This window comes from Aquarana catesbeiana, linkage group LG10 (genome assembly GCF_042186555.1).
Source record: "Aquarana catesbeiana isolate 2022-GZ linkage group LG10, ASM4218655v1, whole genome shotgun sequence".
In the NCBI taxonomy this organism is placed as follows: Eukaryota; Metazoa; Chordata; class Amphibia; order Anura; family Ranidae; genus Aquarana; species Aquarana catesbeiana.
Window position 1 is genome coordinate 1,957,730 of NC_133333.1, and position 16,011 is coordinate 1,973,740.

The 16,011-nt window shown below is 54.5% G+C and overlaps 1 protein-coding gene across 3 annotated transcripts in view; it reads left to right on the forward strand.

The window, feature by feature from the left end:
* Window positions 1-16,011, forward strand: part of PHC2 (polyhomeotic homolog 2) — a 93,403-nt gene that overhangs the window by 36,298 nt on the left and 41,094 nt on the right. For all 3 annotated transcript variants that reach the window (XM_073601439.1, XM_073601440.1, XM_073601441.1), the window contains 4 exons: window positions 752-823; window positions 9,587-9,748; window positions 10,014-10,106; window positions 10,215-10,449. In XM_073601439.1, the coding sequence (XP_073457540.1) occupies window positions 752-823; window positions 9,587-9,748; window positions 10,014-10,106; window positions 10,215-10,449 (562 nt within the window). The remainder of the gene's footprint in view (window positions 1-751; window positions 824-9,586; window positions 9,749-10,013; window positions 10,107-10,214; window positions 10,450-16,011) is intronic.

Below are 16,011 nucleotides of genomic sequence, written 5' to 3' on the forward strand. Positions count from 1 at the left end.
GGCAGTATCTAAAGGGCGGGTCTCCGTGGGGGTGGGGCAGTATATAAAGGGCGGGTCTCTGTAGGGGTGGGGCAGTATATAAAGGGCGTGTGTCTCTGTGAGGGTGGGGCAGTATATAAAGGGCGGGTCTCTGTAGGGGTGGGGCAGTATATAAAGGGCGGGTCTCTGTGGGGGTGGGGCAGTATATAAAGGGCGGGTCTCTGTGGGGGTGGGGCAGTATATAAAGGGCGGGTCTCCGTGGGGGTGGGGCAGTATATAAAGGGCGGGTCTCCGTGGGGGTGGGGCAGTATATAAAGGGTGGGTCTCTGTTGAGGTGGGGCAGTATATAAAGGGTGGGTCTCTGTGGAGGTGGGGCAGTATATAAAGGGCGGGTCTCCGTGGGGGTGGGGCAGTATATAAAGGGCAGGTCTCTGTAGGGGTGGGGCAGTATATAAAGGGCGGGTCTCTGTAGGGGTGGGGCAGTATATAAAGGGCGGGTCTCTGTGGGGGTGGGGCAGTATATAAAGGGCGGGTCTTCGTGGGGGTGGGGCAGTATATAAAGGGTGGGTCTCTGTGGAGGTGGGGCAGTATATAAAGGGCGGTCTCTGTGGAGGTGGGGCAGTATATAAAGGGCAGGTCTCCGTGGGGGTGGGGCAGTATATAAAGGCTGGGTCTCTGTGGGGGTGGGGCAGTATATAAAGGGCGGGTCTCCGTGGGGGTGGGGCAGTATATAAAGGGCGGTCTCTGAATTTTATACTCATTCTCTTCCCAGGCAGGTCTGGCGGTCAGCAGAGCTGCTCCCACAGTGACCGTCTCCCAGCAGAGTCCGTCCCAGGTGACAACGGTGAGTCCTTGACACCCCTCCCCTCCCCCACCCCTGATGATAAGCACATATAAGTTCCACCTGAAGTGTGTCGGTAGATTTCCTCCCCAGAGTTCTCAGAGACCTTCCTGCACTGCAATACACACTCCCCGGACACTTTATTAGGTACACCTGTTTGTTCAGTTGCTCGGTAACACAAATTACTAATCAGCCAATCACATGGCAGCACCTCAATGCATTTAGTCCTCTAGACATGGAGAGGACGACTTGCTGCATCAGAATGGGGAAGAAAGGGGATCTGGGTGACTTTGAACGTGGCATGATTGTTGGTGGCAGAAGGGCTGGTCTGAGTATTTCTGGGATTTTCACACACAACCATCTCTCGGGATTACAGAGAATGGTGGGAAAAGAGAAAATATCCAGTGAGCGGCAGTTGTGTGGAGGAAAACAGAAACTCCAATAACCTCTCGTTACACCCAAGGTATGCAGAATACCATCTCTGAACACACAACACATCCAACCTTGAAGCAGATGGGCTACAGCAGCAGAAGACCACACCGGGTGCCACTCCTGTCAGCTAAGAACAGGAAACTGAGGCTACAATTGGCACAGGATCACCAAAACTGGACAATAGAAGATTGGAAAGACGTCTCCTGGTCTGATGAGTCTGGATTTCCCCCCCAACATGCAGATGGTGGGGTCAGAATTTGGCGCATGAATCCATCCTGCCTTGTATCACCGGTTCAGGCTGGTGGTGGGGGTGTAATGGTGTGGGGGATGGGGTATCACCGGTTCAGGCTGGTGGTGGGGGTGTAATGGTGTGGGGGATGGGATATCACCGGTTCAGGCTGGTGGTGGGGGGTGTAATGGTGTGGGGGATGGGATATCACCGGTTCAGGCTGGTGGTGGGGGTGTAATGGTGTGGGGGATGGGATATCACCGGTTCAGGCTGGTGGTGGGGGTGTAATGGTGTGGGGGATGGGATATCACCGGTTCAGGCTGGTGGTGGGGGTGTAATGGTGTGGGGGATGGGATATCCCCGGTTCAGGCTGGTGGTGGAGGTGTAATGGTGTGGGGGATGGGGTATCACCGGTTCAGGCTGGTGGTGGGGGTGTAATGGTGTGGGGGATGGGATATCACCGGTTCAGGCTGGTGGTGGGGGTGTAATGGTGTGGGGGATGGGATATCACCGGTTCAGGCTGGTGGTGGGGGTGTAATGGTGTGGGGGATGGGGTATCACCGGTTCAGGCTGGTGGTGGGGGGTGTAATGGTGTGGGGGATGGGATATTACCGGTTCAGGCTGGTGGTGGGGGTGTAATGATGTGGGGGATGGGGTATCACCGGTTCAGGCTGGTGGTGAGGGTGTAATGGTGTGGGGGATGGGATATCACCGGTTCAGGCTGGTGGTGGGGGTGTAATGGTGTGGGGGATGGGATATCACCGGTTCAGGCTGGTGGTGGGGGTGTAATGGTGTGGGGGATGGGATATCACCGGTTCAGGCTGGTGGTGGGGGTGTAATGGTGTGGGGGATGGGGTATCACCGGTTCAGGCTGGTGGTGGGGGTGTAATGGTGTGGGGGATGGGATATCACCGGTTCAGGCTGGTGGTGGGGGTGTAATGGTGTGGGGGATGGGATATCACATGTTCAGGCTGGTGGTGGAGGTGTAATGGTGTGGGGGATGGGATATCACTGGTTCAGGCTGGTGGTGGGGGTGTAATGGTGTGGGGGATGGGGTATCACCGGTTCAGGCTGGTGGTGGAGGTGTAATGGTGTGGGGGATGGGATATCACCGGTTCAGGCTGGTGGTGGGGGTGTAATGGTGTGGGGGATGGGATATCACCGGTTCAGGCTGGTGGTGGGGGTGTAATGGTGTGGGGGATGGGATATCACCGGTTCAGGCTGGTGGTGGGGGTGTAATGGTGTGGGGGATGGGATATCACCGGTTCAGGCTGGTGGTGGGGTGTAATGGTGTGGGGGATGGGGTATCACCGGTTCAGGCTGGTGGTGGGGGGTGTAATGGTGTGGGGGATGGGATATCACCGGTTCAGGCTGGTGGTGGGGTGTAATGGTGTGGGGGATGGGGTATCACCGGTTCAGGCTGGTGGTGGGGGTGTAATGGTGTGGGGGATGGGGTATCACCGGTTCAGGCTGGTGGTGGGGGTGTAATGGTGTGGGGGATGGGATATCACCGGTTCAGGCTGGTGGTGGGGTGTAATGGTGTGGGGGATGGGATATCAGTGGTTCAGGCTGGTGGTGGGGGTGTAATGGTGTGGGGGATGGGGTATCACCGGTTCAGGCTGGTGGTGGGGGTGTAATGGTGTGGGGGATGGGATATCACCGGTTCAGGCTGGTGGTGGGGGGTGTAATGGTGTGGGGGATGGGATATCACCGGTTCAGGCTGGTGGTGGGGGTGTAATGGTGTGGGGGATGGGATATCACCGGTTCAGGCTGGTGGTGGGGGTGTAATGGTGTGGGGGATGGGATATCACCGGTTCAGGCTGGTGGTGGGGGTGTAATGGTGTGGGGGATGGGATATCACCGGTTCAGGCTGGTGGTGGAGGTGTAATGGTGTGGGGGATGGGATATCACCGGTTCAGGCTGGTGGTGGGGGTGTAATGGTGTGGGGGATGGGATATCACCGGTTCAGGCTGGTGGTGGGGGTGTAATGGTGTGGGGGAGGGGATATCACCGGTTCAGGCTGGTGGTGGAGGTGTAATGGTGTGGGGGATGGGATATCACCGGTTCAGGCTGGTGGTGAGGGTGTAATGGTGTGGGGGATGGGATATCACCGGTTCAGGCTGGTGGTGGGGGTGTAATGGTGTGGGGGATGGGATATCACCGGTTCAGGCTGGTGGTGGGGGTGTAATGGTGGGGGATGGGATATCACCGGTTCAGACTGGTGGTGGTGGGGGTGTAATGGTGTGGGGGATGGGATATCACTGGTTCAGGCTGGTGGTGGGGGTGTAATGGTGTGGGGGATGGGGTATCACCGGTTCAGGCTGGTGGTGGAGGTGTAATGGTGTGGGGGATGGGGTATCACCGGTTCAGGCTGGTGGTGGGGGTGTAATGGTGTGGGGGATGGGATATCACCGGTTCAGGCTGGTGGTGGGGGTGTAATGGTGTGGGGGATGGGATATCACCGGTTCAGGCTGGTGGTGAGGGTGTAATGGTGTGGGGGATGGGATATCACCGGTTCAGGCTGGTGGTGGGGGTGTAATGGTGTGGGGGATGGGATATCACCGGTTCAGGCTGGTGGTGGGGGTGTAATGGTGTGGGGGATGGGATATCACCGGTTCAGGCTGGTGGTGGGGGTGTAATGGTGTGGGGGATGGGATATCACCGGTTCAGGCTGGTGGTGGGGATGTAATGGTGTGGGGGATGGGATTTCACCGGTTCAGGCTGGTGGTGGGGGTGTAATGGTGTGGGGGATGGGATATCACCGGTTCAGGCTGGTGGTGGGGGTGTAATGGTGTGGGGGATGGGATATCACCGGTTCAGGCTGGTGGTGGGGGGTATAATGGTGTGGGGGATGGGATATCACCGGTTCAGGCTGGTGGTGGGGGTGTAATGGTGTGGGGGATGGGATATCACCGGTTCAGGCTGGTGGTGGGGGTGTAATGGTGTGGGGGATGGGATATCACCGGTTCAGGCTGGTGGTGGGGGTGTAATGGTGTGGGGGATGGGATATCACTGGTTCAGGCTGGTGGTGGGGGGTGTAATGGTGTGGGGGATGGGGTATCACCGGTTCAGGCTGGTGGTGGGGGTGTAATGGTGGGGGATGGGGTATCACCGGTTCAGGCTGGTGGTGGGGGGTATAATGGTGTGGGGGATGGGATATCACTGGTTCAGGCTGGTGGTGGGGGTGTAATGGTGTGGGGGATGGGATATCACTGGTTCAGGCTGGTGGGGGTGTAATGGTGTGGGGGATGGGATATCACCGGTTCAGGCTGGTGGTGGAGGTGTAATGGTGTGGGGGATGGGATATCACCGGTTCAGGCTGGTGGTGGGGTGTAGTGGTGTGGGGGATGGGATATCACCGGTTCAGGCTGGTGGTGGGGGTGTAATGGTGTGGAGGATGGGATATCACTGGTTCAGGCTGGTGGTGGGGGTGTAATGGTGTGGGGGATGGGATATCACCGGTTCAGGCTGGTGGTGGGGGTGTAATGGTGTGGGGGATGGGGTATCACCGGTTCAGGCTGGTGGTGGGGGTGTAATGGTGTGGGGGGATGGGGTATCACCGGTTCAGGCTGGTGGTGGGGTGTAATGGTGTGGGGGATGGGATATCACCGGTTCAGGCTGGTGGTGGGGGTGTAATGGTGTGGGGGATGGGAGATCACCGGTTCAGGCTGGTGGTGGGGGTGTAATGGTGTGGGGGATGGGATATCACCGGTTCAGGCTGGTGGTGGGGGGTGTAATGGTGTGGGGGATGGGATATCACCGGTTCAGGCTGGTGGTGGGGGTGTAATGGTGTGGGGGATGGGATATCACCGGTTCAGGCTGGTGGTGGGGGGTATAATGGTGTGGGGGATGGGATATCACCGGTTCAGGCTGGTGGTGGGGGTGTAATGGTGTGGGGGATGGGATATCACCGGTTCAGGCTGGTGGTGGGGGTGTAATGGTGTGGGGGATGGGATATCACCGGTTCAGGCTGGTGGTGGGGGGTATAATGGTGTGGGGGATGGGATATCACCGGTTCAGGCTGGTGGTGGGGGTGTAATGGTGTGGGGGATGGGATATCACCGGTTCAGGCTGGTGGTGGTGGTGTAATGGTGTGGGGGATGGGATATCACCGGTTCAGGCTGGTGGTGGGGGTGTAATGGTGTGGGGGATGGGATATCACCGGTTCAGGCTGGTGGTGGTGGTGTAATGGTGTGGGGGATGGGATATCACCGGTTCAGGCTGGTGGTGGGGGTGTAATGGTGTGGGGGATGGGATATCACCGGTTCAGGCTGGTGGTGGGGGTGTAATGGTGTGGGGGATGGGATATCACCGGTTCAGGCTGGTGGTGGGGGTGTAATGGTGTGGGGGATGGGATATCACCGGTTCAGGCTGGTGGTGGGGGGTATAATGGTGTGGGGGATGGGATATCACCGGTTCAGGCTGGTGGTGGGGGTGTAATGGTGTGGGGGGATGGGGTTTAATCACCACTGCCTACCTGAGTATTGTCGCTGACCATTTATTGCTGAATAAAGGGGGTCCAACCCGCTACTAGCAAGGAGGACCTAATGAAGGGTCCGGTGAGTGTATATTATGTGTAGTATATTATGTGTAGTGTGTAGTATATTATGTGTAGTGTGTAGTATATTATGTGTAGTGTGTAGTATATTATGTGTAGTGTGTAGTATATTATGTGTAGTGTGTAGTATATTATGTGTAGTGATGTGGTGACGGTCTGTGTACAGTGATAGGTTCTCTTTCCTTCCTATTGGTCGGACTGATTTTCCAGGAAGCTGGACATTCTACATACTGATAATAGTCTGGCTGATGCTTGGTGTCCATGGATTGCCAATACAGGAGATGCCCGTTATGGCCACCAGATGTCACTGCAGCTCACACAATGATATATACAGTACAGTAATGGTGTACTGTGAATGTATGGCAGGGTTCACGTTGGTGTTCAGGTCTGAGGGGGTTCCCGGTTTAGTGTTGGGTTATCGGGGTGCCCCCCTGCTATATAAAGGTCAGAGGGTTCCTGGTTCAGTGTTGGGGTATCGGGGTGCCCCCCTTCTTTGTACAAGTCTGAGGGGGTTCCTGGTTCAGTGTTGGAGTATCGGGGTGCCCCCTCCTGTGTACAGGTCTGAGGGGGTTCCTGGTTCAGTGTTGGGGTATCGGGGTACCCCCTTCTTTGTACAAGTCTGAGGGGGTTCCTGCTTCAATGTTGGGGTATCGGGGTGCCCCCTCCTGTGTACAGGTCCGAGGGGGTTCCTGGTTCAGTATTGGGGTACCCCCTCCTTTATACAGGTCTGAGGAGGTTCCTGGTTCAGTGTTGGGGTATCGGGATGCCCCCTCCTGTGTACAGGTCTGAGGGGGTTCCTGGTTCAGTGTTGGGGTATCGGGGTGCCCCCTCCTGTGTATAAATCTGAGAGGGTTCCTGGTTCAGTGTTGGGGTATTGGAGTGCCCCCTCCTGTGTATAGGTCTGAGGGGGTTCTTGGTTCAGTGTCGGGGTATCGGGGTGCCCCCTCCTTTGTACAGGTTTGAGGAGGTTCCTGGTTCAATTTAGGGGTATCGGGGTGCCCCCTCCTTTGTACAGGTCTGAGGGGGTTCCTAGTTCAGTGTTGGGGTATCGGGGTGCCCCCTCCTGTGTACAGGTCTGAGGGGGTTCCTGGTTCAGAGTTGGCGTATCGGGGTGCCCCCTCCTTTGTACAGGTCTGAGGGGGTTCAGGGTTCAGTATTGGGGTACCCCCTCCTTTGTACAGGTCTGAGGAGGTTCCTGGTTCAGTGTTGGGGTATCGGGGTGCCCCCTCCTGTGTACAGGTCTGAGGAGGTTCCTGGTTCAGTGTTGGGGTATCGGGGTGCCCCCTCCTGTGTACAGGTCTGAGGGGGTTCCTGGTTCAGTGTTGGGGTATCGGGGTGCCCCCTCCTGTGTACAGGTCTGAGGAGGTTCCTGGTTTAGTGTTGGGGTATCGGGGTACCCCCTCCTTTGTACAGGTCTGAGGGGGTTCCTGATTCAGTGTTGGGGTATCGGGGTGCCCCCTCCAGTGTACAGGTGTGAGGGGGTTCCTGATTCAGTGTTGGGGTATCGGGGTGCCCCCTCCTTTGTACAGGTCTGAGGGGGTTCCTGGTTCAGTGTTGGGGTATCGGGGTGCCCCCTCCTGTGTACAGGTCTGAGGGGGTTCCTGATTCAGTGTTGGGGTATCGGGGTGCCCCCTCCTGTGTACAGGTCTGAGGGGGTTCTTGGTTCAGTGTTGGGGTATTGGGGTGCCCCCTCCTGTGTACAGGTCTGAGGGGGTTCCTGGTTCAGTGTTGGGGTATCGGGGTGCCCCCTCCTGTGTACAGGTCTGAGGGGGTTCCTGATTCAGTGTTGGGGTATCGGGGTGCCCCCTCCTGTGTACAGGTCTGAGGGGGTTCTTGGTTCAGTGTTGGGGTATCGGGGTGCCCCCTCCTGTGTACAGGTCTGAGGGGGTTCCTGGTTCAGTGTTGGGGTATCGGGGTGCCCCCTCCAGTGTACAGGTGTGAGGGGGTTCCTGGTTCAGTGTTGGGGTATCGGGGTGCCCCCTCCTTTGTACAGGTCTGAGGGGGTTCCTGGTTCAGTGTTGGGGTATCGGGGTGCCCCCTCCTGTGTACAGGTCTGAGGGGGTTCCTGATTCAGTGTTGGGGTATCGGGGTGCCCCCTCCTGTGTACAGGTCTGAGGGGGTTCTTGGTTCAGTGTTGGGGTATTGGGGTGCCCCCTCCTTTGTACAGGTTTGAGGAGGTTCCTCGTTCAATTTAGGGGTATCGGGGTGCCCCTTCCTTTGTACAGGTCTGAGGGGGTTCCTAGTTCAGTGTTGGGGTATCGGGGTGCCCCCTCCTGTGTACAGGTCTGAGGGGGTTCCTGGTTCAGAGTTGGCGTATCGGGGTGCCCCCTCCTTTGTACAGGTCTGAGGGGGTTCAGGGTTCAGTATTGGGGTACCCCCTCCTTTGTACAGGTCTGAGGAGGTTCCTGGTTCAGTGTTGGGGTATCGGGGTGCCCCCTCCTGTGTACAGGTCTGAGGAGGTTCCTGGTTCAGTGTTGGGGTATCGGGGTGCTCCCTCCTGTGTACAGGTCTGAGGGGATTCCTGGTTCAGTGTTGGGGTATCGGGGTGCCCCCTCCTGTGTACAGGTCTGAGGAGGTTCCTGGTTTAGTGTTGGGGTATCGGGGTACCCCCTCCTGTGTACAGGTCTGAGGGGGTTCCTGGTTCAGTGTTGGGGTATCGCGGTGCCCAATCCTTTGTACAGGTCTGAGGGGGTTCCTGATTCAGTGTTGGGGTATCGGGGTGCCCCCTCCTGTGTACAGGTCTGAGGGGGTTCCTGGTTCAGTGTTGGGGTATCGGGGTGCCCCCTCCAGTGTACAGGTGTGAGGGGGTTCCTGGTTCAGTGTTGGGGTATCGGGGTGCCCCCTCCTTTGTACAGGTCTGAGGGGGTTCCTGGTTCAGTGTTGGGGTATCGGGGTGCCCCCTCCTGTGTACAGGTGTGAGGGGGTTCCTGGTTCAGTGTTGGGGTATTGGGGTGCCCCCTCCTGTGTACAGGTGTGAGGGGGTTCCTGGTTCAGTGTTGGGGTTTTGGGGTGCCCCCTCCTGTGTACAGGTGTGAGGGGGTTCCTGGTTCAGTGTTGGGGTATCGGGGTGCCCCCTCCTTTGTACAGGTGTGAGGGGGTTCCTGGTTCAGTGTTGGGGTATCGAGGTGCCCCCGCCTTTGTACAGGTCTGAGGGGGTTCCTGGTTCAGTGTTGGGGTATTGGGGTGCCCCCTCCTGTGTACAGGTCTGAGGGGGTTCCTGGTTCAGTGTTGGGGTATTGGGGTGCCCCCTCCTGTGTACAGGTGTGAGGGGGTTCCTGGTTCAGTGTTGGGGTTTTGGGGTGCCCCCTCCTGTGTACAGGTGTGAGGGGGTTCCTGGTTCAGTGTTGGGGTATCGGGGTGCCCCCTCCTTTGTACAGGTGTGAGGGGGTTCCTGGTTCAGTGTTGGGGTATCGAGGTGCCCCCGCCTTTGTACAGGTCTGAGGGGGTTCCTGGTTCAGTGTTGGGGTATCGGGGTGCCCCCTCCTGTGTACAGGTGTGAGGGGGTTCCTGGTTCAGTGTATATGTCTGACTGATGTCTCCTCTACAGATTAACCTGGCCAGCTCTCCTCAGATCATCCAGCGTCCACAGACTGTCAGCTCCGCCCCGGCTCCGGCGTCCGGAATTACCCAGCAGGCCGTTCTGTTAGGAAATGCCTCTTCCCCAGCACTGAGTGCCAGCCAGGCACAGATGTACTTGCGGGCACAAATGGTAGGTAGCGCTCTAGCTCTGCACACTGTATGTGTGTCCTCCTCCCTGGTAGAATAGAAGACTAATGGAAGACTTGGGGGGAGGGGTACTACAGGCGGGACGCAGACAGGAGGTACCTGTGAGAACTGCACATAGTCTGTGATTCCCCTTCTGAGATGGTGCAGAGAATTCATACTTTGATCAGTAGGGCCCCCTGTGGTGTGTGATGGTAAATAGGGTCCCTTTGTACTGTACCCGGCTAACACTCTCCTTTGCCTCCCTGCAGCTTATATTTACTCCGGCAGCCACGGTCAGCAGCATCCAATCCGATGTCAGCTCTGCATCTAGCTCCTCCCAGCCTCCTCCAGTCAGCACTCAGGTGAGTTTGGTGGAGAGTGTGGTGCTCTCCACCATGTTGTATCAGTTCCTGTGCCGCCTCGTTCCCTCGTGTGACGTCACGGTGAAGATGTTACTGTCTGTGTTGCAGGTGCAGAATCTCACTGTGAGAGGTACAGCTGGTGAGGCGGGAGCTGTAAATACGGCACAGCTGCCTGCATTGGCTATGAAGCCGGCTACCCTCAGCCACCATCCCATCACCAAACCTGCCGGCTGTGTAGGCAGCCATACCACAGACAGCCACAAGAGGGGGGAGTCACCGGGCACAGACAGCCAGGCTCCAACCGGCCGGACCACAGTCTCCACACACGCCATCATTGCTCCAGGTGAGGCTTCGGGGGGATGGGGTCCTCCAATCATATTAGTAGTGATCCCCTTCTATCGCTGAATATTCCAATCGCTTACTCGTTGTCACCATTTTCATGGCTCTGAGTTTCTGGGGCGTCATTATAAATGTCAGAATCTATATTCTTCTCATTGGAAAATAGGAATTTGTACAAAAGCCCTTTTCATAGAGTCCATTGAAGGAGACAGGAAGTAACCTTTGAGTTATACTGCCACCTACAGGAGGACTAAGTGCAGGCCAACAAACCTCTGTAGACCAGCCCAGGATAACCCCTTCTACTCCCACCATGCAGGTTTGCAGCATCTTCATAAACAAAGGGGTGGGACCTGCATCCCTTAATTAACTCCTAGAAAAGCATTTTAAACAGAGTACTCTTTTCGTCCTCTGAAAGACACGGGAAGACTTCCACTTTCAGGAAAACCCAAAAACAGTCTAAGGAGAGGGCAACACAGCAAACACTAACATGTCCAGGAAAACAACAGAACCGGGAACTGCCTAAAGCTCAAACATCCACCAGAAGAACCATTAGACCCGAAGCTGCAGCATCCACCTGGTAGACCTGAGGGAATGTGTGAAATGAAGACCAGGTGGCAGCCATGCCAACCAGGGAAACAAAGAGCTGATACTGGAGAGCCCAGGAAGCAGCACAGATTCAGTAGAGTGAGCCGTGAGAGTGTCACCCCATCCCTAAGCTTCTGCGATGGTCTGTCTGAGCCACCTGGAGGTGTTGGAAAGAGAAGCACTTTTATGGAGACCATCTGAGATGACAAAAGGGGAATCAACTCTCACAGCCCAAACTACATGCAGACAATGGAGGGAAATAGTGAAGTAGACATGGGGAGGAAAGAACAATGCCTTGGGCCTTGTCACCAATCTGCAAAAACAGAGCCGAATGTTGGTCCAATCTCAGCTGGAGCATTCATTGATACAGAGCTGCCCGTCTCTCATCAACATCCATAAAGTCAAAGACAGCGACCAGATGGTAAACGGGTCCTTGAGACAATAAAGAGCAGGATGATCTGGTAGAGCCCATGCAGCATCTGCCTGGAGTCTTACCAGGAAGATTTACCACATCCTTCGGGGGCCATTCCACAGCAATGAGAATAATCTGAATGCCCTTCAGCTTGTTCCAGCATTAGGGAAGGGAAGGAATACAGCAGGGGGGATCACAGAGTCAGCAGGGCAGCCACTGCTGTCACTAGAGCATTAAATCTGTCCTCTTTGTTGTACCTAAAGGCCGGGTAGTCCACATTCAGAGTCACGCACCTGTGGCACTGGTTTTAAAACACCTCCGGGTGTGGGGCCTTTCCCCCAGATTCAGATGTTGCTGGCTGAGGAACTCTGCCTACCAATTGTCTACACCTGGGGTCTACATGGAGATGGAAAGGAAGTACTTCCCTATTCCAAAATTGGATGCCTGAGCCACCAAGGAAGGTTTGCCTGAGGATTTGATGGAATTTGAGCACCAGACCCTGGAAGTGGAGCGGGAACCAAGCTTAGGTGGTCTGGATGTGGACATACAGACAGGAGACCCAATGTGAGAGATAAGACAGGAGAGTTCCAGTAGCACTTTAAGAGACAATTTGCTCCAAATTTCTATGACCGAAGAATCAACTGCAGCAGTGGCAGGATCTCTTTTTAAAGGCATTTTGACCAATCAGCCTGGGTTTGGCAAAGCAAACAGGATAGATTGAAGTTCCACATGGCTGTTTGCAAATCAGAAGCAGTAATGGGGAAATGCATTCACCTCTGCCGGGTTAGCCCCCCCCCAAATCAACATTTTTGAAAAAATCTTATGCAGTTTGTTAGATCAGGTTAGATCAATTGTTGTTTGCGTTAGATCTCACACAGAAGAAGCAATATTAACAGTTATTTGCTGGGGGGGCTAACCCGTCAGCCTCCCCTCCTATCAAAAAATTGACCAAACAGTTAGCTATTTTGGAAGCTATTTGTTAGATCCGGTAAGATCAAGTGGTTTAAACATTAGATCTCACATATTTAGAGACTTATTAAGTGATTAATGAGGGGGGGGCTGGCCCCCCTTATCAAATTTCCTGGCCAAAAATCATTCAGGCTAATAGATATTCGTTAGATCCGGTAAGATCAAGTGGTGTTAACGTTAGATCTCACATAACTTCAGAGATATTCCACATAAAAATAGAGATATTAGGTGGTACATAAGGACTGATTGCCCCCCCACATGCAATTTTGTGGCCAGAAATCATCCAGGCCAAAAAATATTCATTAGATCCGGTAAGATCAAGTGGTTTTAACGTTTGATTATCCATAATTAGAGGGATATTATGGATATTTGGTAAGGATGCACGGATAACCATACTAGTATCTATATCGGAGCCAATACTGAGCATTTTACGTGTACCAGTAAGGATTGCCATTGAGCATACCGAGGTATGCTGAAATTATGTGGGACATTATTGACGGGTGTGTCCAAGCCCAATGAAGCCTGAAGCACAGCGTCAAAAGCCAGTAGGAAACTTCAGAGGGCCCTGTTGAAGGAGCCAACTGAGTGCCGCTGACTCTAAAACCAACAACGTGAAGAGACAGGAGCCGGAAGCCCAAACCCTTGCAGAGGGCCCCCAGTGTTGCCTCCAAGCAACCCAGTGTCCTGTTTCCTTTGACACATGCTGCCCGGCATCAGAGAGTCAATGCACACCAGACTCCCAGAACTCAGCATAGATTTAAGCCAGATCAGAATCTCTGCAAGAGAGGAGCGTGGATACAAGCCACCGAACAGGGCAAGGCCACCACTTCCTCCGTGTTCCCTGACAAGTTGGGGGGACCTTATCCTGTTGTTCCCATCCAAGTAGAGGAAATCTACACCAAGGCCCTTCTGGATACTGGAGCTCAAGTGACTCTTCTCTACAGAGACTTCTATGACAGGCACCTCAAGCACCTTGTCATTGCAGAAGTTGGAAGAACTAGAGATATGGGGCATTGGGAACCTCCCCTATAATGGCTATCTACCGGTCAAGCTGACCTTCGATCCCTCCATGGCTGGGAAAGCCGAAACTTTTGACACTCAGGCAGTGGTCTGTCCTCGCCCACCAGGGGCTAGTAAGAGTTCTCTCATCATAGGGACCAATACTTATCTTGTCAAAAGGCTGTTGACACCTCTTGTTCTGGAGCCAGGCACTTCAACTACAAGTGTGCATCCCCATGCTGGGACAAGCCTACCAGTGCCTGGTACAAGAACAGAAGGTCCCAGCTGAAGAAGTGGGAAAGATCTGGCACTTGGATCGGTGTGAGAAGCTGTTACAGCCTGGTGAAATGGCCTGTTTATGAGCATCTGTCAAGCTAAATTGGAAGCAACCAGGCCCTTTCATTGTCCTTGAAGTGGACAGAGAGAAGACATGGGAGAGGAGATAATTCCCAAGGTAGTTTTAACCAAAGTGAATATGCTGGCTCGGATGTTGCTGGGACAAGTGAATCCGGCCACCCCAGTCCCACCGTCTGATTTGGTGGGGGGAGCAAAGGATGGGATCCCTGTCGAGGAGTTCTATGCAAAGAATACTCCTCTTTCATCGGAATGGAAGGAAAGAGCCAGGACTCAGCTCCTGAGATGACAGGCTGCATTCTCCAAGAGTGAATTCGATGTGTGGTGTGCAAAAAGTGCCCAACACCAGATCCGTCTCTTCGAGTGCATAAGCCATTCAGGGAAAGAGTTCCACAGATTCCTTTAGGGGACTTGGAGGATCTGCATGAACAACTGGCAGAGTTGAAGAGGGCAGGCAGAGGGTCCCACAGTCCATACGCTTCCACAATAGTGGTGGTACGGGAGAAGAATGGGTCGCTGAGGCTGTGTATTGACTACCGTACAATGAATCGAAGGACCATTACCGACCAGTATACCACCCCAAGGATCGAAGATGCCTTGCAGAGCCTGTCAGGAGCGAACTGGTTCAGCGTGCTGGATTTAAAGAGTGGGTATTACCAAATCCCCATGCACCATGAGAATCAGGAGAAGACCGCTTTCGTTACCGCGGTGGGGTTCTTTAAATTCGACCATATGCCTCAAGGCCTGTCTGGTGCCCCAGCCACCTTCCAAAGGCTAATGGAGAAGACCATGGGTGACAAGAACCGGTGTTGGTGTACTTAGACCACATCATTTTTTTCGCAAGACCCTGGAAGAGCACAAAAAGCATCTGGAGAAGGTCCTGAAGAGACTCCATGATGAGGGGTTGAAGCTGTCTGGAAAAAGTGCCAGTTTTATCAACCCTCAGTCAACTACCTTGGCCACATTGTGTCAACAGACGGAGTGGCCCCTGACCCCAAGAAGCTGGAAGCTGTCACCTCCTTGCCGAGGCCTACCAACGTAAGCTTAGGTCATTTCTGGGATTCTGCTCATATAACAGAAGATTCGTCAAGGCATTTGCTAAGATAGCTCGCCCACTTAATGAGCTGCTGAAGGACAAAGAGGAAGATCTGGTAAAGCCTGTCCGACCAGCTGGAGGGCCCAGAAAACCCAGATAGTCCATTCAGGAACAATAGACTCCAAAGTGTGATGAGGCTTTTAGGCAGCTGAAGTGAAGCCTAACAACCGCTCCAGTCTTGGCCTATGCAGATACAACCATGCCATACGAGCTACACTTTGACACCAGTTGAGATGGGTTAGGTAGGGTGCTATATCAAGAGCATGACGGCCATCTACGGCCTGTTGCCTAAGTGAGTCGGAGCTTGGCCCCCGCTGAGAAGAACTACCCCATGCACAAACTTGAGTTCCTGGCCTTGAAGTGGGCAGTGGTGGATAAGCTGAGGGATTACCTGTATGGAGCAAAGTTTGTGATCTTGACCGACAACAATCCTCTCACCGACATCCTCACTACCACCAAGTTGGATGTCACGGGTCACAGATGGTTGACTGCTCTATCAGGTTTTACTTTTATCCTGAAGTATCAACCAGGGTCGGAAACAAAGACATGGACGCTTTGTCAAGAAGGCCACTTTGTTCCAGAGACCCTTCAGATGAATGGGCCCAGGTGACATCTGAAGGGGTGTGAGCCTTATGTCAAGTAGCAGAACATCAAGCTGGAGGAGGATCCAGGGCCGAAGACATTGGAGTGTCAGCCGTTGGTGGCCCCAGATGTTATTGCAATGTCACCCAAGTTGGGGATGAAGGTCTGCCCAAGCTGTCAAAGAAAGCCCTTTTGGAGGGACCAGTTGGAGGACCCTCTCCGTAGCTTGGCATTAAAGGCCTTGGAGAGCCAACGCCCTGACTTGCTCCTGACTGACTCCCGGAAGGAAGTCCATCTGCTGCACCGAGAGTGGGATCGGTTACAGCTGCACCAAGGTGGTCTACCGAAGGGACCTCTCTGACGATTCCGAAGAAAAATGACAGTTATTCCTACCTGAAAAATATAGGGAGACAGCATTAACTGCCCTACAAAACAACCATGGCCACCTAGGGCCCGAGAGGACTTTTCACCTGGTGAGGGACCGGTTCTACTGGCCCTGCATGCGGGCTGAAGTTGAGGGCTATTGCCACTCCTGCATGAGATGTATCCAAAGTAAGACTTTGTCTCAC